Source organism: Syngnathus scovelli, chromosome 15 (assembly GCF_024217435.2).
Source record: "Syngnathus scovelli strain Florida chromosome 15, RoL_Ssco_1.2, whole genome shotgun sequence".
Taxonomy (NCBI): domain Eukaryota; kingdom Metazoa; phylum Chordata; class Actinopteri; order Syngnathiformes; family Syngnathidae; genus Syngnathus; species Syngnathus scovelli.
The window spans coordinates 1,405,635-1,433,507 of record NC_090861.1 but is presented as its reverse complement, the minus strand read 5'-3'; the positions used below and the strand labels follow the sequence as shown (position 1 = coordinate 1,433,507).

The 27,873-nt window shown below is 42.9% G+C and overlaps 3 protein-coding genes across 8 annotated transcripts in view; 1 reads left to right on the top strand and 2 right to left on the bottom strand.

The window, feature by feature from the left end:
• Positions 1–71: 71 nt before the first annotated feature.
• Positions 72–10,601, bottom strand: dpysl3 (dihydropyrimidinase like 3). Of its 2 annotated transcripts, none has more exons than XM_049743451.2 (14): positions 10,398–10,601; positions 6,213–6,301; positions 5,544–5,728; positions 4,564–4,728; positions 4,433–4,494; positions 4,259–4,339; positions 4,000–4,068; positions 3,324–3,444; positions 3,105–3,261; positions 2,890–3,031; positions 2,638–2,808; positions 1,504–1,683; positions 1,062–1,233; positions 72–942 (listed from the first exon to the last, which is right to left on the bottom strand). In XM_049743451.2, exons 1-14 carry the CDS (start codon positions 10,434–10,436, stop codon positions 848–850), a joined length of 1,728 nt encoding a protein of 575 aa, XP_049599408.1. In that variant the 5' UTR covers positions 10,437–10,601; the 3' UTR covers positions 72–847. The 2 variants fall into 2 exon arrangements, with proteins under 2 accessions (XP_049599408.1, XP_049599409.1); XM_049743452.2 differs by having other exon boundaries at positions 1,080–1,233; positions 10,398–10,600.
• The window catches only part of LOC125982617 (sodium- and chloride-dependent GABA transporter 2-like), a 25,002-nt gene continuing 3,429 nt past the window's right edge, over positions 6,301–27,873 (top strand). The window contains exons 1-7 of one of the 4 annotated variants that reach the window (XM_049743445.2): positions 6,301–6,627; positions 25,770–25,904; positions 26,061–26,201; positions 26,512–26,599; positions 26,794–26,926; positions 27,328–27,462; positions 27,548–27,651. In XM_049743445.2, the coding sequence (XP_049599402.1) occupies positions 6,513–6,627; positions 25,770–25,904; positions 26,061–26,201; positions 26,512–26,599; positions 26,794–26,926; positions 27,328–27,462; positions 27,548–27,651 (851 nt within the window). In that variant the 5' untranslated portion in view covers positions 6,301–6,512. Of the gene's footprint in view, positions 6,628–25,229; positions 25,690–25,769; positions 25,905–26,060; positions 26,202–26,511; positions 26,600–26,793; positions 26,927–27,327; positions 27,463–27,547; positions 27,652–27,873 lie in introns of those variants that run through there. The other 3 variants (XM_049743444.2, XM_049743446.2, XM_049743447.2) reach the window with 3 other exon arrangements.
• jakmip2 (janus kinase and microtubule interacting protein 2) lies at positions 14,017–24,673 on the bottom strand. Of its 2 annotated transcripts, XM_049743443.2 has the most exons (24): positions 24,487–24,672; positions 21,615–21,861; positions 20,942–21,196; positions 20,627–20,869; positions 20,342–20,551; positions 19,890–19,988; positions 19,664–19,810; positions 19,452–19,592; positions 19,230–19,286; positions 18,988–19,110; positions 18,337–18,465; positions 17,809–17,892; positions 17,532–17,594; positions 17,355–17,453; positions 17,086–17,187; positions 16,955–17,008; positions 16,807–16,872; positions 16,664–16,732; positions 16,404–16,481; positions 16,288–16,338; positions 16,059–16,211; positions 15,923–15,988; positions 15,660–15,736; positions 15,334–15,478 (listed from the first exon to the last, which is right to left on the bottom strand). In XM_049743443.2, the coding sequence occupies exons 2-23, from the start codon at positions 21,741–21,743 to the stop codon at positions 15,686–15,688; spliced, it is 2,469 nt and encodes an 822-aa protein (XP_049599400.1). In that variant the 5' UTR covers positions 21,744–21,861; positions 24,487–24,672; the 3' UTR covers positions 15,334–15,478; positions 15,660–15,685. The 2 variants fall into 2 exon arrangements, with proteins under 2 accessions (XP_049599399.1, XP_049599400.1); XM_049743442.2 differs by lacking the exon at positions 15,660–15,736 and having other exon boundaries at positions 14,017–15,478; positions 24,487–24,673.

The following is a 27,873-nucleotide window of genomic DNA, read 5'->3' as shown; positions in this document are numbered from 1 at the left end:
AGTCTGATGCGGGTTACGAAACAGGATTTTCATTTTGGAATGTGAAAAGAAAGTAGAGCCAGAGCCTTGACGAGGTTTTTTAAAGCATCATTTCTTCTTTTATTGTGGATACAGGGTCACATGTACAGATCTTTGAATTTTATTTCTCATTTTCAAGATGACCTCTGGTAAAACATTAAGCGGTACAAAGAAATGTTTCTTGGTTTATCTTTTACAATTTCTTTCGCTACTTTTTTTCAAATACTCATCATTCAGTACATCACATGGATGGGGTCGCTATGGAGACGAGTTGACAAAGAAATCATGGATCATGTCACCAGAATCCGTGTGGCCCATTCAGTTCCATGTTCTTCAGGTCAAATTCGCCTCCATGATTCACCAAGTACCTTAATTATTATCATTTGGCCCCCAAAACAAGCTACACAACATCATTCACAAAGCTACTTGACATTTAGTGTATGTACAGCAACATGGAACGCCAATTAGGATGAATGGATGTCGTTTAAGACCAGGTAGTTTACTTAGAACTTTTTTTTTTTATACAGATTCACTTACCAAGAGCACCAGTACAGAACGGTTGAGAAGGAAGGCTGAGACTGGTTGTGCTTTGGTTGTTTTATCTTTTTTCAAATAAAATAAGATAAAAAGACCCATTCGATGTTGCCAAAATGTGTTTCCTTTTGAGCAACCAAAGACTAGCATAGTGACAGGTAAGGCATTTTTTGTTGTTTTGAATTAGTCGTGGTCGTTCGAGTCAGCTCTACCTCCCATCACACATACATGAACACGCACTCTTTCCTGGAGGCACACACTTAAGTCCTCCTTGGGCTGGATGGCTGGGTGGAGTTTAACTGAGGGAGGTGATGTTGGAACGGCCACCAGGGGGAACCATAATACGACGACCGGGAGGCCTTGTCGAGACTTCATCAGGAGTAGGGGGACCTGGAAGGGCGAGTGAGGGAGTTGCGTGAAAATTATGTCAGACTTTGATGTGATTTTACGTGATTTGAACTGAAAGGAACTCATGGATACGAAGAAAGATCTGAGGGCATTATGCTCACCGCATGGTGCAGGGTTACCTGCTAGACTAAATCCAGACTGGTGCAAGTTCCTGACAGGCTGCTTGGTGGGTGACGTACGAGCCGAGGCGGACGGGGTGCCGCCACGTGACATGGAGTATTCCGACACGGGGCCGTCATACATCCCCCTGGGCACTGCCCTCAGGACGGCCAGCTGCAACGGAAGCAGATACAAATCTAAGATAGGACTAGCCAAGAAGGATTTTGTATGGGATGGTGCTTTTGCATTGTAAGTTTTCCAGTCATCCAGAACCAGGTTAGAACATCCATAAAAAAAGACACCAGGAAAATCCGTCAAGACAAAATTGGGAAACATTTTCATGCTTTCTTATGTAAGCAATCGTTTGGCACTTATCATTTTGTCTGCAAACCAGAAAGTTGGTTAGTTGGACAAAACTAACTGACGTTGTGAGCAGACTTTTACCTGCTTCCTGGCTTTGACACGTTTGTAGGCGAAGTCGGGGAACGGCGAGCAGGGGATGAAGCGGCCCGCGCCTGAGGTCACGTGCAGGTTGTCGTCTTCCAGGACCATCTTCCCCTGGCAGATGACCACCTGAGGCGCGCCACGCAGCTCCATGCCTTCAAAGATGTTGTACTCTGCAGCCTTAAAAGTAATGGGAAAGCATTTTCCCACTTTGAATACTTCACTTTGTGGTGTTTTATGTTTCGAAGCGCCACTCCCTCATTCCACTGGTGCTCCTTCCTGGCCTTTTTTGTGCTGTCGTCCAAACTGACTTCAGACTCTCAGTGGCTGCGTGCCAATTATGATGTCATGACAAATGTGTGCGCGCGTGCATGTGAGCTTAATGTGATGATACGATGATAAACATGAACGCTCCTGCTTGGCAGAACGTCAAAATCTCCATTAGGTTAGATTTATTGTTGCTGGGATCCGCTCTGAATTCCTTATTTGTGTGGGAAATGAACATGTGACATCATTACATAAGAGCCTGGAGAGGATGTCATCCACAGATTTGCAGATTATGTTTTACGCCAAAACCTGAGCTCTGTCTACTGAATACAACTCCAGTCTTTTGCTCGACTGAAATTTTGGAATCAATTCTCATAGTGCATCGCTATGGAAACCCAAAGTGTAAGCCTGAATTCTCTGCGTGCGAGTTTGGATCAGAATATTTGGGGAAATATAATCTATACTATAATCATAAAAATGAGGCTAGCTCGGCGTTGTCTGAAACCTGCCACGTGATCAAATATTACAAAGCTCATTTTCCCCCTTATAGTTGGAAACGAGGCACCAGTATAATGTCATGTATGTTTGGAAACACCACTTAAAGGTTGTCATCGTTACTTAAATGTTTTTCTTTTGATTCAGTGAATGTACTCTGTGAGTCATATGAGGATCCTCGGAGACCTCATTTCCGTTCAGAGGAACTCAGAGGAACTCAGAGCTCCCTGGACGCTGGTCAAAAATGTGTTTTCTCGCCTTGTTGCTCACAAGCACACATGCTGTCTCTTATTTTACCTCCATGGTGAATTATCCCCCCTTTCATGCATCTCGTATACTTTTTAAAGGTGTGATGCACGGTTCCCTACGCACCGAATTGTGTTTCTTTGCCGTGATGGTTCGAATGGCGTCGGTGTCCCAGATGACCAGGTCGGCATCGGAGCCCACGGCGATCCGACCCTTGCGCGGGTACAGGTTCAGGATCTTAGCCGCGTTGGTGCTGGTAACCGCCACAAACATGTTCTCATCCATTTTGCCTGTAGTCTATACGAGGTGGGGAGGGATAAATATATAATATTAAATACCAGAGGCTATAAAAGTGAGGAAGACGCAAGAGTGTCTGACCACAGCTTTGTCCCAGATGAGGGTCATCCTCTCCTCCACCCCGTTGACGCCCTCTGGGATCTGAGTGAAGTCGTCCTTCCCGATGGCTTTTTGAGACACGCTGAACGTACAGTGAGCGCTGCCAGTCACACTCAAGTCTCCGCTGGAGGACCAAGAAACACAAAGTAACTATGTGTTTTTTTAGAACATATGCAGTTTCTAAAAGTGAGGTATACCTGGATAGGAGCGTGTTCAAGTAGTCTGGAGTAGTTGGGTCAGGACTGAGAGGTGGAGACGTTACAAACGAAGCCGCCTTGGCCCAGTTCTTGCTCCAATAATGCGTTCCGTCCGTGCCCAGGCTAGCCGTAATTGGCTCACCGAACACGACGTTTCCTAACCAGGAGGTTCTGGTTAGAAACCGCCAAAACATCGAGGATTATTTTTATTTTTTTTACCTTTTTTACGGGCCTGTGAGATGATGTCTGCCGCACTCTTGCTCATGACGCGTGTCACGTAGAGGGGACAGTTGGTTTGGCTGGCGATGGTGATGGCCCGAAACACGGCTTCTGCCTCCAACTAAAAGACGCCCACAGTTAAATATGATTTTCACAGTTTCTCACATAAACGCTAGCACAGCAAATATCATATGGCGGCTGTTTTTAATACTAAATACTTTCCAACCAAAAGTGGGAACGTTCAAGCCAGAAAGTGCAACACTTCAGTTACATTGACTTCCATGCATGCTGTTTCTAGGAGCCACTTGCCAAATAGACAAACAACCATTCAAAAAATGTGGAGAACATACAAACTTCACACAAGAGGTCAACTCAGTCATTGTTTGACATTTTGATGGCGGATGATTCCCACGAGATCTGAAAATTCCCGTCGGAGGCGAGATGCGAGAGCTGAGATCACTTGACTGTTTTCATTCAGCGACAACACGCGGTGGTTGATTTACGCCCTGAACGTCACTAATGTGCATCAAACCACATGTGCGTAATAAGAACAGCATGACTTTGAGTGAGAGTGAAGCCCGTCTGTATGTGTGGCCATACAATCAATTGTTTCAACAACCAAGTCGTTGGCAACACGTGGATTAGTACTGTAGTCATGTTAATGATTTGTTCCGACCTCTTCTGGCCGACTCAACACGTGTCCCTCCGGTCCGGTGATTCCCATTTGCAGCATACGGGCCTGCTCCTATTGATCAGACACAAACATGCTAATTGAACAACAAAAGTCCATCGTGAAAACACAGACTTGCCTCTTTAAAATAATCTGGTGATGTAATCGGTTAAAAGTTGCGCTGTCCTCATGAGAATTTTATTGCATGTCCTACAATATATTAGGCAATGCATTCTAGAAGATATTTACAGCCATTTCATTTTACCTCTGCAATGATCTCTCCATTTTCCGCATGGACCTGAGCAATGCCGCCTCTTTCTGCCAGAAAGGTAAATACCTCATAGAGCTGCAGCCACAGAAAAGAAAGTCACAAAAGAATCTTAAAACTGCCAGTCAGCCTTAATGGTATCTGCAATCCCTCATCTTCTGCGCTACCAACCTCGCTGTTGCTCATCTGGTAGTAGTCCTTGTAAGCCATGTACACCTGGAATGAGTTCACACCTGTGGAAATTGAAAAGGAAAGACATGACTTTTATCATCTCTAACTGAAGTGGAGGCATCACATTATACCTTTTTCCTTCATCAGGTTGTCCACCTCCTGCTGGACGCTGTCGTTCCAGTGGGTGATGTCCACGTGGAGCGCGTAGTCGCAGCAGGCCTTCTCGTCAGCCCACTGCCTCCACTGATCGTAGGCTGCCAACAAGCTGCTGCCAACCTCTGGGATCACATGGTCCACTATATTGGGGGGACAGGGGAGATAGATTTCGACATTTGCGGGGGTTTTTTCTTCTATCTTGCCGGGATCAGCTGTCAGTTTGTTTTGGCTGTGATCCACCCGTGGCGACCAAACATTGGCGCGTGTCACTTTTTGTTTTTGTCACAGCGTGACGGGTCGTGTAACACTTTAAATTCCCATTGGCACATTCCAAAATCTGTAACACTATATTTTCTCATCAAGCTTCACGTCTACTTTTTGTGTCTGGTTGTCGCTAGCTTCTTTATCACTTGCAACATGACCCAATTAGCTTTGGTTGTTGTTTGCATGTTACAAGAAGATGGCAGAAAAGCGTAATTTGTAACATTCTTTTTCTTTTCCTCCATGGTCACACTGACATCTTATATAGTGGGAAAAAAGTATTCACATTACCCACCCACAGAGTGAATGTTTTCACTTAGCCTCTCTGAAATCTAATCGGCCACAAATGAATGGGCTGTGTGAATGGTGGTAACAGGGGTATGTCTGTTGGCAAATGTCTCTGTGCCAACTTTTTACGCTACTATCTTGCAGCTGTTGCTTGCGATGGCGCCGTGTCTCTGAGGACACATACATACAGTAGATGTGATTTGGATGTATTAAGATGACAAGCAGACACATACTGTAGTGTTTGGTATTTTCATGGGAGCCTCTTGCCCAGTCCCCCCCACCCCCCCATGAAGCCCTTTGTATAGACATGCTTTGGACAGTTGCCCGTAGGAGAGTCTCTTTGGGTCTCCGCTCCACCTCTTTTCCTCTTTAGCTTTTTAACCCTGAGTTTACCACAGCTTCATACCGATCATGGTGGTGCCCCCGGCGAGAGCCGCCTTGGAACCCTGAGCAAAGTCATCCACGGTGGTGGTCCCACGATACGGCATCTGGAGGTGGGTATGAATATCGATGCCGCCGGGGATCACCATCTTGCCGTTGGCTTCGATTGTCTTCACCCCGCCGGGCACAATCAGGTTGTCGCCGATCTGCCTGGAGATGTTGAACTGAGTTAGTAAAGGTTTGAGCAGATTGTGTTTGGAGTGTCTATGGGAGTTTTTCTGCAGCTCATTTGGTTGTTTATTATGCAACACCAGGCTTCCTGTGGTAGCCTCCCTCAGTGGGGGAGTAGGAACAAAGGGAGAAATAATAGAACAATTAAGGCCAAATGGGATCAAGGGTGAAATTAAACAGAGGATGGATATATTTGAAAAGCTTAAGGGTGAGTTACTCATCAAAAGGCCTGACCGGTGAGAAAAAACATGTTTTGTTATGTTAGACTTTATTTATAGTTAACTTTTTCCTTTACTCAAGCCTGAAATATTCTCTTGCCTTCCTCCCACTTTCCAAAATCTAACTCAAGGGCTTCTTAACCCCCCTTGAAATAAATTCCCCCTGGAATTTCTTAGTAAGGATTTGCACAAGTCTTTAAAGAGCTGCAGAGGCGGAGAGATGAAAGGGATGAGGACGTTCTTACTTGATGAGGCCATCTTCCATGTAGATGTCTGCATGGAAGGATTGGTCATCATTCACAATCCGGCCGCCTTTGATAAGAAGCCGGTCGCTCTGTATTGGGAGGAAAAAAAATGGGATAAATTGTCTTTTGGCATGTTGAAGAGATGCAGATTAAAAAAAAAAAAAAAACATATCCCAGCATATAACTAACGCATTTTATTCTGGGCGTTGCCATGACGTCACACAGTCTAGAGCGCGTGCACGTTACTCACCTGCGTGACTCAAAACAGCGCGTGTGCACGCTACTCACCTGCATGCAATTATGGAGCCCAAGGAACTCAGGAGGAAAACGGAATGTGCAAAAACTATCACCGCAGCACGGAATATAGCGCAAATGCAAAGCACCAAAAAGAAACAAAGACTTGAACCGACAGCGGGTAAGCTCAAATTTGATTTATAAATCCTCCTTGTTGTCAATACGAGTGACTTGCTGCATTGACCGGGCATTGAGACACGGGAGAAATGTGTATTTATTTATTTTTTGTTGTTGTTAGGCGCCTATCAAGGTCGCCGAAATGTGCGCTTGGTGCGTGAATACTGTTGTGCTCAATCATAAAGTGAAAACGGATTAAAAAAACGCGCACTTTTATTCTTGCATGTCACATGGTTGAAACGTATTGAAAGTATTCACTGCTATAAAAAGTAATGTGGTTGTAAATATATAAAGTTTAAAAAGTCCTCAAATGTATTGTTTGATATTTGCATTCATTGAGAGCAACACTTCAATTGTGGGAAGAAGCTAAACACTTGACACAGTCAGACAAATCAAAATCCGCTGCAACGGCCGTGTTGTGGACTAATTCCAGCGTGCGGTTTCCATGGCAACGAGTTCACTGTGGGGAGGGAAAAAAGAGGCGACTGGCTTTTGCTTTGTTGGAGAGAACCATTGGCTGGCTATTATTACACACAGTTTAGAAAATGTGGAGTTAGATGTGTGTACTTTACATTAGATTTATTTTGTGAAGATTTTGTTTGGTGTTGTGATGAAGAATCACAAATGAATGGCATTCTGAGTCTTTTGTGTGTGATAGTAATGTTGAGGCGTGAAAAAGAGCCCAGAGTCTTTCCAGGCGACCACACCCTGCAAGCATTACAGTATTAGACTGGAGAACTCGGTCATAACTGGAACACGTCAGTGCTGCCCTAAAACTGTCGCTCATTTAGTGCCGCTGCGCACCATCTCCATCTCTTTTTTTGTCTCTGCATGGACGCTCCTACAATTTGGCACATGGTGACAAAAAGTACTGTGCTTGTGCAAAAATTGCTACATCATCTTTAACCCACAAATGCTTGAATGACTATAAAGAATCAGTTCTTTTCTTCACATTATTGTATGACCAAAAGTTATTTGTGCATAAGTACTAAGAACCAGTCTCAGACTGAATAATCCTCTTTGGGTTTTTAATCGAAGTAAGGCTTCCTTGACTTTTGCTGAGGCAACCTCTTTAAGACCATTTGGCAGCTGTATTAATGGAGGTCACATGACAGGATGCTGAGTGCACTTCGTCCAAAGTGAGTGAAAGACTGATTGAATGTGTGGAGGGGGAAAAAAAAAGGGAGTCACGCAGCAACAGCAAATATTCATTTGATGTGATGTCGTTGATCCTGATCTGCTGAGACCTTCCAGGGTCATGTCCTACTTTGTCACTCCGTGTGAGTACGTCCTGTTTTACGAGTGGAACAAAAAAAATATGATGATGTCAGCATTGTCTTTATAATAAACGACATCACTCAGATAGAATGTTAATAGTTCTTGGTTCATTCAAGGTTTGATGCAAATGCCACTTCAAATATTTAGCTGGCTTGTGTGAATGCTGATGGAAAGTCTATTCACACTTTGTCATTTTTATGAGACGTAAATGGTGAAATATGTTCCTATATTAGAAACAACTGCCCCATGTCTCTCTGGGTTAAGAATTTTGTGGGTCAGCCCCCCCCACATTTTTTCTCCTCTGCTCAAGGATTTGGTTAGCTGGCTACACACAAAAGCATTTCAGGAGAATTAGCACAAACTCTTACATTTGGCTGTAGAATTGAGAATTGTTTTCGTAATGCAACTCTATCCGAGTGTCATCTGCACCCATGCCTCAGTTTTTTTTTTGCCAGTTGCCAAGAAACCAAAAATATTTACCCAAAAAGGCCGCAATTTGTTCACTGTTGAGAATTCCGATGCAATTGAGTTAATTGCAGTCAGTAAAGTCTGCTAATAGAACTTTACCAACACGTCGGGGGGGCAGGGGGTGTTTTGGTGCCATCTTGAATGCACAGCGGTTGCTATGGTGAGTCACATCTGGGCAGGCCATGCTCTGTTTTGTTTGCACACTTTGTGGCAGCACGCATGCTGATGGCAGAAGCCGTAGCTCAGCTTTAATTTCCTGGATGGGATTTTTTTTAGGTGCTCATTCCCAATGGATGCGGCAAAACGGGTGGGGTGGGTGTTAGCTCAAGAGGGGGCGGGGGATTAATGGTTGGCGGAGGAACACTGAGGGGGCTGTGACGGGAGGACGGAAGAAAGGAAGAGCCGCACCTAGAAATCTGACAGCCACTTTGGCACCGGCTAATGTGAGGAAACGGCTGAAATAGAATGGTATGGAATATTTTTTTATTCCATTCCAGTTTTACAACAGCACACATGAATTGGTATACTAACAAGTTAAGTTTTGAGGATTCGGCCGCCAGACGCTAGTAAACTTTGCAGGCTTCAATGCCAAACTGTATGAGACTAAATAACTGCTGATACAGTAAACAACCTCCATATTGGTTTCATCTTTACAAATTCTCATATTTGCATTTTTTTTTTAAATTCCTGTCACCAGGTGATGCCAAAAGGATGTATTTTAGAAGGGCTATATTTCCAAGCTTTTGATGTTAGGGAGGAACTAAGTTTAGCTTGAGTTTTGCTATACTCCTGCTGCTGCTTTTTTTCCAAAATCAAATGATCTCTAAGCCATTTTTAGAAAGGCGTGTAGAATTTACAGTATATATTAATATCGACCATTATACACAAAGTTAGTCCGATTTGAAGCTATTTGCATCAGGGCATGGTCATTTCATTACATTTTCTTCATCGTGTTACTAATCTGATGTCTGGTCATGCCATCAATCAAATTAAGATAAATCAAGAATATACAGTCCAAACTTAGGTTTTGCATGATCAAATTCAAAACATTCCAAAAAGACTGGTGTCCCTGCTGGGATTTTAAAGAACGTTCCCTATTTATTTGGATATCATTCTGATGCCAAAGCAACCGAATGCAAAAACAAAGGCCGAGCGATACTCCACATCGCCGCAACAATGAAAACCGGCCGGCATGACATGCGCGCACGCGCACGCGCACAAAGGAGAGGTCTGCAGTTGGAAGACCAAGCGGAGGCGCAGCTGCCTGCGTTGGCCTCCATTCAACCTCCGCCCTGCATGCTCTGATACAATTGCCTTCTAGAAATTCACAATTTAAACCACTCCTTTCCCTATGCCGCTTAATCCCAAATCATCCCAAAATGGGCGTGTGCCTCTACCCCCCCCCCAACCACCCGCCTCTCTCACCTTCCCTGCTTTTCACTCTCTCCTCTGCACCACACACGCCTGGAACATCAACGCTCAGCTTGGAAATATGAAAATCCCCATTGGAATTACGTTTTATTCTTTTTTTTTTTTTTTTTTTTTGCCAAAAGTCTTAAAACGGCGGTGGATTTAGAGGATTTCAGAGGATATTCATAATAGCATAACATGACTGCGTGTGAGCTGGGGGGGGGGGGGGGGGCGAAATCTTACACAAAAATGCACCATTCTGTAAAATTCCAAACAAAAATATTTTGTGTCTTGCAATAGAAAAAAAAATAACAGTGGAATTGTACACTAGGGGGAAAAACATGAAGGGAATGTTTAGTGATTTTTAATGGGTGAGTCCCTCAACAAAGGAGACAGGACACCTTTAAGAAAACGCCTAATATCGCGCATGCCCAGCAAAATGTCCTCATTGCAGCATGAGGGCTGACAATTATAATCAAATGCATAATAATCATATTGTTTAAACAGTAGCGCAACTGCAAGGTCTGGATTTACGGCTGCAGTAGCCAACGCTAATGCAGTGATTTATAACAGCCATCAAAGTTCCCCACATACCCTGGAGCGTCGTGAACAACTCACCGTGATCTTCGGGATGTTCTTTTTGCCTTGATAAGACATCCTTCGTTTTTCCACAATACGAGGTGTAAAAAAGATGATGATAATTCCCCTCTTGGACGGATGCTGGATGTGGAATGACAGTGAAGTCTGATGCACGCACACACGCTTGCACACACACTTGCACACACTCGCTCACAAGCACGCAAAGTGTTGCAGGAGCGTCAATGGTCCAAAGAGAGCGATGAAAAAAATCGGCCCCGCCCTCACTTGGAAAGCCTGCTGTGGCAGAAAGTTGCCTATAGAGGACGCCAGAAAGCACCCCGCACTTTCATTTTGTCGTCATGTATATATTAAAATAAAAAATATTGAATGGATGATAAAATATCGCGTGTTTATTAGAATACTATATATTGTATTTATTAAGTTTTCAGTCCAAAATGAAATTACCGTTATAAATTATAGCATACGCATTAAAATTGCGAACACATTAAAATAATTGTTTTGTTTTTATTGAAACGCGCTCAGAGAAAATACCTGTTTATATATCGAGCTAGCCGTATATCTATTTTTCATCTATCCATCTTTCATCCGTCCATCCACCCCATCAATTATGAATAAGATTGACTAATTTAGGGGCGAGGTCCATATGGAAGTCATTATTGTTCTTACTAACATCACTGAACATTTACTATGCAAAAATCAATGTGAAGGCACTGATACACAAACAAAGAGTACATTATTGTAGATTTAAAAATAGAATGGCTAATTAGTGTGGTAGTGAAAACTTTTTACAACCTAAACTGTTATCCTAGAGTCCTGTTATCCCAAGAGTTAGACCTGTTGGGGTGTGGATTGTGCTTTGAGTGACTCCTATTCTCGACGGTGTGCATAAATCAATGCAGTAAACATTTACAATTGGATTGAAGAAATAACTCTGATGCTACAAATGAGTCAAAAAAACAGTCAAATATGTGTATATATATATATAACAAAAACGCAGTTGAAGGATTCTAAACCTTTTTTTTTTCTTTCAATGGAGGAGGGCTGAAATGATGTAGCAGCTGTCACAGAGCCTGTCCAGCGTATGACACACCCACACATATTCTCTCAACACACACACACACTTTCACACAAGCCCTCTAATGAAGCCATGTGACTCTATTGTTTGGACCCATGGAAGACCACCCTCTGCCTTTACTCCATCATCGGCACAAATGGTTAGAACACCATATGCTCACACCCGCATAGGGTTGGGTCACTGTTTGTATATATATGTTCCCGCTGTTAACAACAAGTAAAAATGTAGGGTCATGGCTTGTTGAGATGTGCTGTCCACTATCATTAAATTTAGTCAGTGACACATCGCTGACATCACCATCCTCAGCATTTTTAATGCTTTTGAAGTTTGCAGGTCTGCATGGACCTTAGTGTGCATAAATTAGGTGACAGCAACACAGAAATGTCTGTAAGGTTATTTAATTTGCAGCAGCAGCAGGATAACTTTAATGCTGAGAAGATGCAATACATATTGTAGCAGTGCTAGTAAATAATAGTTGACGGCTGTCACAGGAAGTGGAAATGCTGCACTTTGTGAGATTATGATCTGTCCATAACTGCCACTTCTATCCATCATTTGCCCTGCTTGTCACTATGTCTGCTGAGTCACCAGTTATCTTGCAACATTACAGTTATAGACTGATCATCTCGACATATTTGAAATAATACGAATATTGAAAAGCATGATCTAGTAGCATTTATAATAAGTAGTGGTGACATCATGAACATGTGTTGCTCACCTTCTCATCCAGCGGATTTGAAAGGGATGCATCCTCCTTGTTGGATCTCCCCTCCTCAGAATCAGAACCCACATCATTTGGACTTGCTGGATGTGGGCTGGCGGATGCCCGGGGTCCCCTCTTCTGACCCACACTGAGGGCATCAAAGTCGATGGTCTTGTTATCGAAAGCGTCACGCACGCTGCAGAACAAGCCACCGTATTTTTGTCGAACCCCCTGTTCTGTAGTAGCGGGTCGGGCCAGATACACGGGCAGGTCGTCCTCTGCCTTGCACTTGTGCTCTGCCATGCTGCAAGCAAGCCTCCACTGGTGACACAGGAGAAGGAGGAGGAGGGTGAAACTGGGGCTAGAGACAGTGCATGCCTTTGTGTTTGTGTGTGCAAGTTCATTTCAGAGTTAAATAAATATATATGTATGAAAATGTATACATATAAAAGTATGTGTGTAAATATATTTAAATAAGTATATGTCTATATTTAAATATGTGTATGTACATATAGTTATATACATATCTATACGTAGTTGTGCATGCTTTTGACAAAAAATAAGACATCAGTCTGGTCTCTGCTTTTTGCAATTTAAGACACAGAAACATTTAACTGTGCAGCTGCATGATTATTGTGTAAAAATTTACATGCACACATGCTCGTAAAAGCCGGATTCAATTTGCAGACCGTGAATCTCTAACTGGATTCCAGCGGCATCTGGTAAGCCAACATGGAGGCCCAAGCGGATGCAGCTGCCCAATCTGTTTATGTCTTGTTGCTTAGCAACATACAATTAGCCCTAGACAGATCTGATTGTTTGTATTCCTGGAAGTCCTGCTAATAGTTAGCAAATGAATTTACACTCAGTGCACTGTTGGGAAAGACATGAGGGAGTGGTTGTTAAAGTAAGGTGGGCTTGTCATACATGCAGTCCAAATTAACACTGGTTGACGTGTGTGTGTGTGTGTGTGTGTGGAGTTGGCCCACTTACCCACTTTCAAAAGGTCCCTGTTGCCGTAAGGCCTTTGGGTGGCGGCTCCAACCAACGATCATGGATTTGCCCAATGGATCACTGCGCACCGTTGCACTTACATGCACTTATCGGCCAGGAGCAACATTAATGCATTGGGAGTGATTTTATTTGATTTTTTTTAACCAACTAACTTGCCTCTCACATCCATTTTTAATATCATGATGATAATCATGATTAAAACACACAAATTAATATTTATTAGTCCCTTATCCTTTCATCACCATTTCATGTCCAGTCCATTTCTCACATTTGCTAAATTGTCTGTCCATGGTGAAAATATTTCTCAACCATATTTCAACGTGATGTGCATGAAAAAAGTGAAGCTGCAGACAAGAGTTACGTCATTATTTTGTTAGCGCCTCTTTGTCTGCCTCTCCACTCAGCTTTCCCTCACTTAGACACCTGCTGAGTGAGTGCATCTCATCTCTTTTGTTGCTGTGTCACTCCCGTGGGAGCACTTCTGGCTGCACATAAGAGAAAAACAAGATGGCGATATCGTATGACTTAGTGGTGCTGAAAGGACAGTGACAGTAATGCTGTACACTGACTGATGCGGCCTCATCTGTTTTGTTTGTTTATGTTCTTTGCACTTTATTAGGCGATGAATACTAATATGAAACATTTGGGATCATCATGGTCGGAAATGTATTCATCTAATGAGTCTAAAAATACAGGCTGATCATTTAAATTCCGTTAAACGTTTAAATTATTCAGCATTAAAAAACTAGTACCAGTTTGCCCTTCCACTTAAACTACTACTTATAATACGATAAGTTTCTATTAATTAGTTATCAACACATTTCGTCCAAATAAAACAAAAACAATTTGTCATCTATTAACGCCAAAGTCTTGTTTGACTTTGTCAAGTTTATTTAATCATCTACGTGAAAGTAAAGGGGGGCAGCAGGGGGACAATTCTTGTTGGAAAACAGATACAATAAAAAAAAGTCCTCTGCGAGTTAAAAAGAAAATATATAGATTTAAATATACATTACACAATTTCAACCACCCGGGGAAAAGGGTCATAAAACATTGTTATCATAAAGGGCCTAGAATGTACAAGGGACAAATGCATTTAAGGCAACTGCTTGACAGCAAAGTTTGCACAGAAATACTCGCGGTCATTCCCCGTGAAGTCGTGGATGGACCGTGAGGTCGGTAGGAGGCTCACATGGACCAGTTGGAAATATTTAGAATGGCGAGGACCGAGTTGGAGTGTTGAATAAAGACTCAGGGGTGTTAGTATCCAAGTAGTGGTTAGCAAAAATAAAAGCAGTCGTTATATGAAAATGATTACAGTTGTTTTCACAGTAATTTTGTGGATTGCTAATAAAGATTCTCAATTTTTCAAACGGTTGAGATCAATCAGTATTGGTATAGAGTATAGATTTTTTTTAAAGGTTTGACAATATTTACAAGCCTGATCATTCAACTTCAAAAAGGGATGCAAAACAAGTCTGCCCTCGCCTGGTCAGCAAGAGCAGCTACATCGAGAAAGGATGTAAAGGAAAAAGGAAGGGGGGGGGGGGGGGGTCCACTTTCAACTTCTTTTCTGTTATGTCAAAATCATACCAGCAACTGTCACGATAAATTATGAAAGACATGGCTTCAATGTACATATGAACATCAAACGTGTATGAATCGAGGGCTGGGGGAGCTGTTAAAAAAGGGAAACCCATAAAACCAGAGAGTGAAGATCTTTCTTCATCTGCTAACCTTTGGAGAAAATCCGCAGAGTTTTGACAATCCAGTCACTTTGAGGTCTCCAGTGTTCTTCTTGATTTGAGTCTCCCAACCTGAGTGGCTTCCAGTGTCTACACACCTTTGGTGGCCCCTGCTTGCGTTTCCATCATTTTAAGTTTGAAAGAGGAGACAATCAGCTGTGGGCGGGTGTTTTTTTTTTGTCCTCTTCATTTCCCCCAAACAGTAATGGCTGACACACAATAATATTATTACTATTACTATTACCCTGCATGGCAGAGACATCATTTTCTTCCCAGGCTTTGGTTTTGGATTTGTCAAAGCAACACGGGCGGGCGTGCATCTACATGCAACTGCATATACACGTGTGTGTGTGTGTGTTTTTTGTTCTTGCAGTCCTACATCCTGAGAGACCCGCTTAAAAAGAAAAAGAAAAAAATAACCAAGAGTGAGCTTCCACGGCCAACATCCAATAGACTCGTATACTGTCACCACACAAACAGCCAGTGTTGCTCCACCACACTCGGATGAAAAATAAAGAACACAACAGCGGTGACGAACGAGATGTCCGGCCAGATGCACCACCTGCAAAAAAAAAAAAAAAAGTCAAATCTTACATTTACAAAAAATTCAACACAAAGATTTTATACGAATTTAACACACACAAAAAATTACACATGCAAAAAATAATTCTTTTCCAAAGGTTTTAAAAGGTTACACTGTTAAGATTTATTGATTCACCTGAAGCCCCCCTCCTCCGACTCACCTCTGCTACGGGACGTGCCAAAAACCTCAAGGCCAAAGGATAAAGGCAAGAGAAAAGAACAAGAATAGAAACAAAAACTGCCAGGAAAGAAAGCAAAAAGACAGGAAGAGAGAAAGTGAGAGAATTAGAGGAACATGCAGCATGTTAGTTACATTAGGAACACACACAGAGGAACAGTACAGGAAGTCACAAAATAGCCACACAATATTTTTTCTTTACTAACATTCTTTTTTGTTATATTTGATATCAAAACAGAAGGCTACCTTTTCCTCTAGGTCTTTAATTTGCCTCCTTTGGATCTCTGTCTTGTTCTCAAGATCTCGAATTCTCTGCAGAGAACAATTCTCATGAATTGGCTTACTCATGGATTTTTTTTTGTTTGTTTGACCTTGTGTGTACCTGGTGAGCCTGGTGCAGCAGTTCCATCCTTTCCTGCAGAATCTGACAGTCGAACTCTCGACTCTTCCTCAGCATCTGCCTCCTCAGTTTCTCCACCGCCGTTCGCAGCTCATCGCGCTGCAGCTCGTCTAAGGGCTCGCCGTATTTGATCACCTACGGCCGAAACCGTCCAGCCAATGGTCAAAACGACAATATTTGATGGACAATATGACTGTTGACTTGAAATGACCTTGTCCTGCTGCAAAGCGTTGTATAACGTTGCCTCCAGCTCCTGGATTTGCTGTTGAAGAAGAAACAAGTTATTTTCTTCAGCAAATAATGTAACTGGCTAAAAATCTTACTTACCAAATAGGCCTGGTCCAGGGCTTGTTTTCGATAGTCCAGCTCCTCCTCCAGGTATCCTTTCTGTTTACAGAACATCTCCTGTTGAGGGTTAGGATCAAATATGAGTGATTCCTAGAAACCTCATTTGCTCACACGTGATCATGTTTTTGATGTCTCCCAAATGATCAGGATCCATCTTCAGCAGACCTTGCTAATGATCTGAATCGGGTGTGTTGATTCATTCTGTTATAGATGAATACGGATGCGAGTGCGATGCTCACCATCTCCATCTCCAAGTCCATCATTTTCTGGTGTAGTGCTGCTTCAGTTCCTTCAATCTGTTGTATCCACTAGAGGGCAGAGAAGAACAAAGTTAAAGTATGTGATAAAAAGGTCAAGTATGAACCCAATGCAGAAAGCTTACCTTTTCTGCTAATGACAAAACGGTGCTAGCTTGAATAATGGCCACTTGTTCCTCATTTCGTAAATTCTTTAAAAAAAAAAAGACAACAAAATTCAACGAATGAGCATTTTGCCTAGTTTTTATTCAAATAAGTCGTGATGTGATTTACCCCATTGTCTCCCAGGATGTCTAAAAGTTTAATCAAATCAGGTATGCACACATCCTGTGGAAAGACCGCATGGCATTCCGTTACGAGCAGAATTACATAAATGACATAATCCAACTTGTTCAGTGTGGCACCTTGACGCCTTCCTTCATGCAGTAGATCTGCAGAGCGCTGACACCCTCCGAGAAGGGATGCATCCTCAGGTGGTTGAAAGGGGGCGACCTCCTCTCGCGCTCCTGAAATAGCAAACGCGCATCCTCGAGTTAGTAGGATGTCTCAAAACGTTCAGTTTTGCAACCCGCCTGCTCATTTTTTTGGGATGTCTACTAAGTTAATACCTACCATCAAGTGGGAACATTCCTTCAAGCTAAGCGGTACTTGGCACGCAGTATGTTTGGCTCACCTCTAATTCCAGAATCCTGAACTCTAACAGTTCATTCTGGTCTCTGGAGTCTTGGAGTTCCTCCTGAGCCCGACAGTACTCCAGGTCCAGTTTTTCCACCTGGACGGCGCATAGTTTACAAATATGACCTGGATAAGCCTTTGATGGCAAATGAATTATTTTGAGCTCATGTCGAACCTTATCGTAAAGTTCTTGATTTCTTCGCAGGAATAGTTGCTTCTCCTCCACCCATTTGGAATCCTGATGTAGAATAGACAAGCTTTATGTCAAATGACTTTTGTTGGTTCTGCTTGTTTATCATGTGCAGACAACACAGTTGTCTATGAAGGCCTCATTGTAAGAAAATCGAATGAGTTCATCTCTCCGTCATATACAAATGCATAGAACTGTTCTGTGTAATTTGACCCACACAAGATGTCACGTAGAAAGTCGTTTTAAAAGGCGTGCGTCATACCTGACCCTTCGCGGTCACCTCTTTCTCCAAATCTTCAATTTTGGCCTTGTACCTGAGTACGTCTGCTTGGAGCTGCTCCTGAGCCTGAAACATCCAAAAGAAATTCTTTTGCCCTCAAATCTCACTTTCATATTGAATCCCCCGCCGTCCGTTGAATTGACGTTCCACAGTACAGTACGCCGGTAAATCAATTTACCGTAACTATTGACAAGATGATCACTTTTATGAACATGCGCGCGCCACCATGTCCAGTGTAAAATGTGAGAGGATCATAATTTCAAACTTCTGACTCCGATGACTTATCAAGCAAACACTTGGTATATGCCGTACGTAGCTGAAACTAAAGTCTGGGCGATTAATCGTGATTTTGGTGTTGGCGTCATCAGAGTGTTTGCTAATTCATTTGAAGAATGCAAGGAAAAATTGCTAGCCTCAATTGACGTAAAACACAAAAGCTTTGATGTCATGTCAAGCGGAAAAAAAGAGCATATAAGTTCACGTTAGAAAAATGATGCTTGTATTGTGTACCTTGGCCTCCATCTCAGCATCAAGAATTCCTCCCTTCTGTTCCTGCAGCAGGGCGTATGCTCGCTGTAAGGCTTGGTATTCCCTGGTCAGTTGACGGAAACGTAGCTCAGACTCCTCATTGGCTAGACCCTGACCGAGAAACAGATCATCATCACCTGTCAATACGTCCTGCTTGTCTTCGTTATTGCTTGGAATGAGGTTTGCAACTGGCAAAACACATGGCTCAGCATAGGTGTCAAACCTAAGGCACGAGGGCCAGATACGTGCATTGACTTCACTCGTTATTCATCAGTTTGTTATGTAGCCTATACTGTATCTAGCATGAGGCGTTCATAAATCTTTTGGGGATGACATTCATTGTGGAAGCTAGGGACAAAATGAGTTTGACACCCCTGCCCTAAAGGAAAAAAAAAAGTCACCTCCCCTATGTGTCCGGGTTCGGTAAACATGTCTGTTACTAGCTGACTAAATTTACTGTTCAATTTTTAACCCCTCACGGACGCTTTAGCAGCTATAAAAGTTCTGTTCCAAGTTTGCTGGCAAAATAAAATCGGACGGTGAAAGTTGAGGATGATTTCCAATTTGAATTGGCTTTATAAGAAACATTTTGCTTTGGAGGTTAAAAGGAAGGAGTGCAAATGGAATAATCACCACATCCAGGTCTTCATCCGGAGTAGCGGGTGTTCGATCCGTACGGAAAGAAGCCACCGAGGATGTTTCCGAATCCATTGACTCTTCATCATAGCCGAAGAATGTGTCCACGACAATGTGCCTCTGCACAAAGTTCATATAAATGGCATAAGTGGGCTGAAACGTTGGAGAGTCCAATAATAACCACCATTCACGACATTAATGACTTCAAGAACATAAATTCAGATTTCAATTCTCTTCACCTTAATTGGTCTGGAACTCCTTTTATGTCTCTTCTTCCGAAGCAGTTTCTCTCTGTCCTGGAACCAAAGAAGAATTCAAATCAATTTAATGCTTATGAGAAACTCATTGAGACTACCTCTTGACTGAATCATTTTGATGACGGATTATGCGTGTCATTCACGGTGAACATGGGATGTGAGGAGACTAAACGAGCGTGCGGTCGCAGTCATGACGACACGTACTCGTGCGAGCTCGTCAATCATGCTTTGCTGCTCCAGGACTTGAAGTTTGAGAAAAGCTATTTCCTGGTCATCCTGGGCTTGGTCCAGGTCATTCAGGGACTTCGGTTTCTTTAGTGGAGGTTGGGAGCTGATCTTTTCCCTCTGATAAGAAAATCATAAGGTCAATTAGTCTGGACAGAACGGGGAAGGTGCTCGTGCGCCTGGGTGCTGACCATCTCAAGGTTCTCCTTGGCCAGATTTCTTGCTTTCTCCTCCAGCTTCTGGATAGTCAGCATCAGGTCATCGTTGCGCTTACTCAGCAGTTTGTTCTTGTCCAACAGCGGCTTGTACTGCTTCTCCGACTCTCGCACACGCTTCAGCTGCTCCGAGAAACGGCAAATGTTAGCGGAGGGGGAAAGAAAAGAGGAGCGTGGAGGGAAAAATCCAAATTGAACATACGAGTTCATTCCGCTCATCTCCTAGCAGCGAGTTTCGGTCCTCCAGCTTGCGAATCGTTGAGTTGAGCTCAGCCATGCGCCTTTGATTTCTCCGTAGATCCTTTGTATGAAAAAAAACAAAAAAACAATCAACTTGAAGTTTGTGCATGACCAATCATGCCAACCATTTGAGGGAAAGTCCGAAATGAAATAAAATCAAAGCGTTTACACTTTAAGTGTTGTTTAGCGTGCCTCTGAATCAGTTATGAGGAAATGCCGACCTTATGAGCGATCGCGTTCCACAAAATGGATCTGACACAGCAAACGCGCTCATTAACAGTTGACGATAAGTGACAAGACAATATTGTCAGTCATGAGACATCATGAAAATATCGTACGTCGCTCATCCGTGTCAACATGTGAACGTGCGTTGATGTATCCTTTGTGAGAACAGGAAGGATGTAGGCTGCTTACAGGGCTACCACAGTGCTCGGCACCATCTCCAACACGACCCGGAATCTCTCTCTTGGGACTTCCTGCGCCGCACTCGGCCTCCTTGACCAGGAAAAGCTGCTCATCCAGCGCATCCTTCTGAAGCTGCAGCTTTTGGAGGAAGCCCGTGGTTGACTCCATCTCCCTCTCCAGAGAGAAGATGGTGCGATCTTTTGCTTTGATTTCATCTACCTGGAACAGGAAAGGAGCAGGAATAGGGTTATGGCCGTCCGTCAATGGCGGCGAATGTGAGTGACTCTGCCTGACCAGTCTCCGGATGTCCCGTTCGCAGTCCCACTTGATCTTGGAGATCTGTTCCTGGTGCTGCTGGTGCTCCACCCGCAGATCGCCGGCCTTCATCTTGTCTGCCTGGATCATGTTGCTGAGGGCTTCGTCCGTTTGCTTCTTGGCCGCCTTCAGCTCGGCTATCTCTTGGAGGAGCTTCACCCTCTCCTGATCGAAGAAGCGACGAGCGTCCTCCTTGGCTTCCAGAGTCAATGCTGTGCGAACCTATTGACACAGGTTTGATGATCATCAGTAAGGAAATTGATTCTTCTTCCCAAAACAAGCATTCTTGCCAACCTTCTCGCCGCTGCCATCCCGTATAGCGCTCAGTGCAGTCTTGAGCCTCTGGTTCTCCTGGTCTTTAATTTTGGCATGGCGGGCCAGCTCTTGCTCATGCTGCCGCGTCAGATTTTCCCGGAGGGCCTGGAGCTCTTTTTGTTTTTCCTCATGCCACTTAGCCCGCTGCTCCGTCAACATGGCGGTGTGGCGGTGTTGCTCCTGCTCACGCACCCGCTTCACCTCCTGTACTTTGTCTCGCTCCAACTTGCTCACCTTTGGTGGAAATTGCAATTAGACGTGGGACTTTGTCACTTGCATTATAGCTATCATTTCAGAGTTGTGTTATGCTTGCAGAAATGCTTGTTACTCAGCAACACGGCTTAACCCGTTGACTGCGGGTCCTTATCATGTACAAAAGGAGGAGGTTTAAGGTTTTCCAGTTATCAATGGGATGATAGAAACATTGCTTCACTTCTACAAGCCACCAATCAGGATCCATAAGTTTTCTCATTCGTGTATATAAATGTTACATTTCTCCATAAGTCACCGTGTTAAACCTAAGCCATTTCTGTTAACATACATGTTAACAGAAATGGTTAAATACTAACCACAGCACATGTTCTGTCGAACGTCACATGTGAGTTGGAGCATTTCTCAGAGAACATCCAAACACAATTAAGGAGGATAATACCTTGCATTTTTCTTGGTGCAGTTCAATCTGAATGTCAGTCAGCTTGGACCTGAGATCTTCATTGGCTGCCTGCAGGGCAGAGATGAGGGCTTCGGGCTTCTCGCCCTTCACACGGCCTTTCTTGGCCATTGGTTCAATTAGTCAGTGTCTTTTCTGTTGCGTTCATGGAGACTTTACAGAAACGGTCCACGGTGCTCCCAAGGCTTCCTGTTTCTCCTCTTCTTCATTCTCCTGTTAGACAAAAGGGCTGGGCGAGGGTCAAAGGGGACCAGCAGAGACATTTTTGTGGTTACAGACAGGACTGTATTGAAGGTAGAGGCAAATGTTAATGGTACGTCTGATGATACTGACCAGCCCGTATATATTTTTTTTATTTTATTTTTTTTACATTTGTATTCATGGAGGTGCTAGCCAGCGTGCCACCGTGCTGCCCCATATTGTGCTTGTTATAAGTAAATAAATACATACATACATAAATAATGTGACCTCATTTCTCGGTTTAAAAAGATTTAGTGCCCCATTAAGGGTTAAAAAATAGAAAATCTAATTGCTGACGTCAAGATTGTTCACTTCGACACACTAATAATAATTCCATTCAGAATAATCTTTGCTTCTTGGAAAGCCATCATTTACAAGAAATGAATGTTCAGAGAGTATCAACTGGAGTAATTAATTTTCACTTGCATGAGTTTAATGCATTAGAAGTCAGAGATTTCTGCAAGATAATTTGATTCCATCCAAGCCTTCATAACTATTGTCTGGTGTTCAATAGGTTCTATTGATACAGTGCAATACAAATGGATGCCGTTTTCCCAGTACACTTTGTTTTTTTGCGTTTCTAATTTGAGTAATTGAAGTTAGCTGCCCTAGGAGGGAGAAATTAAATCTTCTTAAGTTAGATGGAGACAGTGATACAAAGATTATCAGACAGAAAATGACATAACATTGCTTAAAAGATTTTGGAATACAGATTAAAGTCATGGTCACGTGGAATCAACATAGACGTAACACATGGCAATCAAGTAGCACTTTTTGAAGTGGAGTTGTCCAAAAGAAAACAGTGGCTGCATATATTGTGTATATATAGAATTTCTCATGGTATCCCTGTTTATCTGTCAACCATACCTTAGTTGGGAATCACTGAATAAAGATCTCCCTGTGAAATTGCACTTGAGGGCAAAACAAAAAAGATTCTGGTTCCCATGACTTCAAAATCTGATTATTTTTCAAACTCATGTCAATGCTGACGAAAAGACGTGCTGTTTGGTCATTTCTGGGCCAAGATGACCTCAAACATGACACAACGGATGAAGGTAATGAGTCGGCATTTTGGTGTTGCCATGTGCAACACCTTCATGCAAAGCCAGCTACATTTTACCAAGAGCTCTAATACGGCATTAGCCTAGAAATCACTCCGAGCGGCCAAAACCACAAATTAATTTGATGTCTTTTTCAAACTGATTACTGTCATATTTTATCTTCAAACAGGAAGCCGCTGGCAAGTCTCCTATAAGGTCAAACTGGTAGGAAAAGAAATCAGACCAGTCGGGTTATCGAAATAACATTTCAGGTTAAGTAAAAAAAAAAAAAAAAAAAAAAGTCTTTACTGTGTTTTCAGGATTTGAACTAAACGTGCAAATATGAGTCCAGGCAACTTTGGCAAACTAACCAGAGGAAGCAAAGATAAAACATCAACACCTTAAATAACAACGATGACATAATAATTGCTCACACACATGTGACTGCTCTACCATAAGAAGCATTAAAAATCTTTGCTTCTCAGTTGTACACTATCATGCGACTTCCTTGCTAATCCGTATTATGCAATGACATCGTCAAAAGCTCAACGAAAGGTGACGTAAATGACCAACCGTGCAATTTTAATGAGTCTGGCAAAATATCAACTGGAAGGATGCATTTAATGGTAAAGAAAAGCAAAAAGGTTCCAACATTGATTAACTTTTCACATTGCTGTCAGTCTCACTCGTTGCTTGTGTATCTTCTCCAACATACAAAATTAAAAGCAGAACTCCTGTGAAATATTGCCCAGTTTGAATAAGCCCATAAACTGTTTGATTCTATATGTTTTGGAAACATCTCCTAAATATCCTTTTAAGGAAAATGCCACTATTTAATGATTGCTTTTTTTTTGGATTGTGTGTTTGTGTCTGTAATTACAGTGATGTTTGATGACAAATTATTTCCCCCCTTTAATTCAAGCTGACTTTTTGTTTTATTATCAAATACATTTGGAGGAGGACCCCTGTTATAATTGATCAGCTCTAACTTTTGATAACAATCTACTAAATCTAGAGCAGCCAATATATGCGCTGACCTTTAAAAGGCAATAATGTGACCATTGTTTACTCCTCTCAGTACACCAGCGCGTGTTCAAATGAGGCCAGTGAGACAGCCCCATGGCAGATATGGGCTAGCACACACAAATGGGTGCCGCTGTCCAAGGCCCATACTTTGCTTTGCCACCAACAGGCTGATGCATGCCTACTGAGATGATGCTCACACTCTCCATTATAGTGCTGAAAATGCCCATTGAGCATCCCCCCCGCTCCTCTTCCTCCTCCTCCTTCTTCCCCAGCAGCCTCCTCCCACGTCACCCGCGCAGTGCAGGCCGAGATTCTCCCACTTCCGACATGCAGGCTAAGCGGATGCTGCACGTCCAAATACTGCAGAATGCCGCTTTATTGCCCCGTCGTCACAACAAATATCATATTAATCGACATAGTGTCAGTCCGGGATCAAGTCTGCAGCAACACGGAGGAGAGAGAGTCAATGCAAGTCTAATAGGCCCGCTAGTACCGGGAAAAGCCCCACGCGAGACGGTGCTGAATGTGGACGTTTAGTATCGTCTTACCTCAAACTCCAAGTCGAGATGTCCGAACGGGTGTGAAATGCAATCCATGGTGGATTACTGCACGTTTTTAGATGGAGAAAAAAGAGGTGAGCATCATCATCAGTCAGCGCGATGAGGTGATGATGAGGGGGAAGAGGAAGAGGATGATGATGCTGCTGCTGCTGGAGTTTAGCACCGCCTTCCTCGCTACGATGAGCTCACTCGTTTCCGTCGCAGTCCACCGACATCCGGCCGGCTCTGCATAAAGAAAAACATAATTGCCCCAACAAGAAAAAAAAAAAAACGTGCATAATATACATGTGCTATTTACTATGTATAATATTTTGCTCACTTGCGTTCACATAATGTGCATGGCAACTTTGAATGCATTGAAATAAGTCACCCCAAAATATATCATCCTGCTTCACGCTTTTATTGCCCCCTGTTACTCGTTGCCATGTGACTTTTCAACTTGCCATGAACATTTCCAATTTACATACTTATGTGAATACCAGTCACGTCTCTGCAATATGTAGCAGCAACAACACAGCCAACAACAGTGCAAAATAACTCAGCACCCTATCAAACTTTTGTTTTTGTTTTCCAATTCAACTTTTATAGCTTGTGCATATGGTATCTTTTCATGCCCCAAAAGCAATAGCATCAATAATAATAATAATAATAATAGTAAGCATTGTATCCAATATGCTGCTTCTTTTTCTGTTCCTCCGTGAGCAGTAACAGCCATGCCCAATCAACTAGTTCCTGTTTTTCTGTGATCAATAGAGAAGGAATCCCTGGGTCATCCCAAAGGTGCAACCCAGTCCTCCTCCAGCACTCATAAACTTGCATAAATAGCTAGCGCCTCAGAGAGCACCTTTGTCTGCCGAGAGGCAAGTGCGATAATCTTACTGTATCTGCTCAGGGTATTCCCACTTGACAAGGCTCGGCTCGGTCCTGCTTTGTTTTGAGTGCAGTTTGGACGCGCAAACCGCATTCATTTGAATTTCTTTTCGCCTTTGGTTGTAAAAATGCTCTCAAAGGAGAAAGATGGTGACAATTGTGCCGGTTTTGTGGCCAACGGAGGGCAAAAGAAGCTGAAAGAAACGAAGGAACGGGGCTACTGGAGCACGAAAGCCGAGTTTATTCTCACGGTGATGGGTGCGATCATTGGACCGGGGAACGTTTGGAGATTTCCTTATCTGTGTTACAAAAACGGTGGAGGTGAGATGGGGCTTTTTTTCTGACAATGCATTTGTCACTTTTGACGTCCTTGGTGCTTCTAATATTTGATTTCTCTGTAGGTGTGTTTTTCATCCCGTATATTTTGTTCATGGTCTTTTGCGGGATCCCCTTGTTCTTCCTTGAGACCGCTATGGGACAGTACACCAACCAGGGTGGTATAACGTGTTGGAAAAAGGTTTGCCCACTTTTTCAAGGTGCCTATTCCCATTCATCTTCATTTTAGTTAACATTTGAGTCATTTGGAGAATAGTGATGAGACGCGGAATCGGTGCGTAATTACGCACGGATTGCGCCGTCGCTTTACGCTGGAAATACTTACATGGTTGCTTTTTCTGTCTTTTACCTTGCAGGCATCGGCTATGCGAGTCACCTTATCATTGCATTCGGCGCCACCTCCTACATTACGATTATCGCTTGGGCGTTTTTTTATCTGTTCTCCTCCTTTAGTGCCGAGTTGCCTTGGGCCACATGTGGAAACGACTGGAACACAGGTTGGTATCCTGTAGGAACGAGACAGGGGGGAAAAAATCGTGTGTAGGGATTAACTTTCAAGTATTTTGTAGATCATTTGTATTGAGAGAACTTTCCAAGTGCAGAAGATCCGACTAAGTGCTTCAGATGTTGGATTCATTTGAAAAAAAAATGTTAGCCTCACATAGTTTTTAAATTCTGTGATTGCAAAAGGGTTATACAATGTTTTGCAATATTTATTTAGCCAAGAACATTGCCCATCATCTGCGTATGCTTGGCATGGAAAAAGAGTTTTGTGCTTGATTTGTCGCACATGTCCTTGCCTTGTAGACTCATGCGTGGACATCAGCGTTGCAAATCTGAGCCTCGGCGTGACACACAGGGAGAACATCACACTGCCTGTTGTAGAATTTTGGGAGTAAGCCCGCCCAGTCGACTATTTTGTCTCCCCTGACTCCGTTTTTATTATTCCCCCACCTTTTTCCTGCTTTCCTTTTCCAGCTGCCCTTTCACCCCGCCTTCATCCTGTACAGTTGCATTGCTCCCGTTCATGAATCATGTTGTTGCGCCATCGCCATTGCCACCCTTGCTCCATACGTATGCTCTCCTCAGGCGCAGAGTGCTGAAGATCTCCCGTGGGATTGAGGAGGTGGGAAGCTTGAGGTGGGAGCTGGTCTTGTGTCTCATCCTGGCATGGGTCATCTGCTACTTTTGCATTTGGAAGGGGATCAAATCCACAGGGAAGGTTAGAAATAGTTCAGCAGTGAGCAACATGGCTTCATTGCTTCGGTTCTTCCAGCATAACACGCGGTCATATATTTTTTCTTCCAAGTATTGCTTACAGTGTTCTCGCCTTTCCCACAATAACACGGATGGGTACATGGCAAAAGCGAGGATAAATCACCCAGATAAATTATTGCCTAAAAATTATATTATTATAACAAAACAGTTGAAAAAAAAACACCCACTATGGGAAGGCAACTATGTGCACACCTATGCTATAATATGTAAATGAATAAAAATAAATATTACGTATATATCTAAACACAAGGGCTATACTTAATTTAGATGCTTACTAGCACTCGAACTCTAAATACAGCAAACTAATACTAACTCGTAAATTGTGTCTTGTTTCCTTTTAACCAGGCAGCCTACTTCACAGCTACTTTCCCCTACGCTATGTTGCTTGTTTTACTCATACGTGGTGTGACGTTACCAGGGGCAATGGAGGGAATTATTTTCTACATCTACCCTGATGTATCCCGCTTGTCAGATCCACAGGTAAGAACCAAGTGTGTCTTTTTTGTTTGGTGAGTTCGCTAATCACTTATCAGTATTTTCAGTGTTACATTTTCCGTGTTTTCAGGTGTGGTTGGATGCCGGCACTCAGATCTTCTTCTCTTATGCCATCGGCCTCGGGTTCCTGACCTCGCTTGGCAGTTACAATACTTACAACAACAACTGTTACAAGTAGGCACGCATGCTCAAAAAGTATTTGAAGGTGTTGGACACCAGGAACAAATGAATTGTAATTTAAGGGAAGTCAGAAATCCAGACCATCTGGATGTCAACTTGTGTTTAAGAGTCCACAGTGACTCCATTGTGCTTGTTTAGGATTTAAATTTTATTGGCAACAAAAACAAGGTGCAGTTCTGTACTTTCCCTTGGTCATTTATTTAATATAAATGGGTG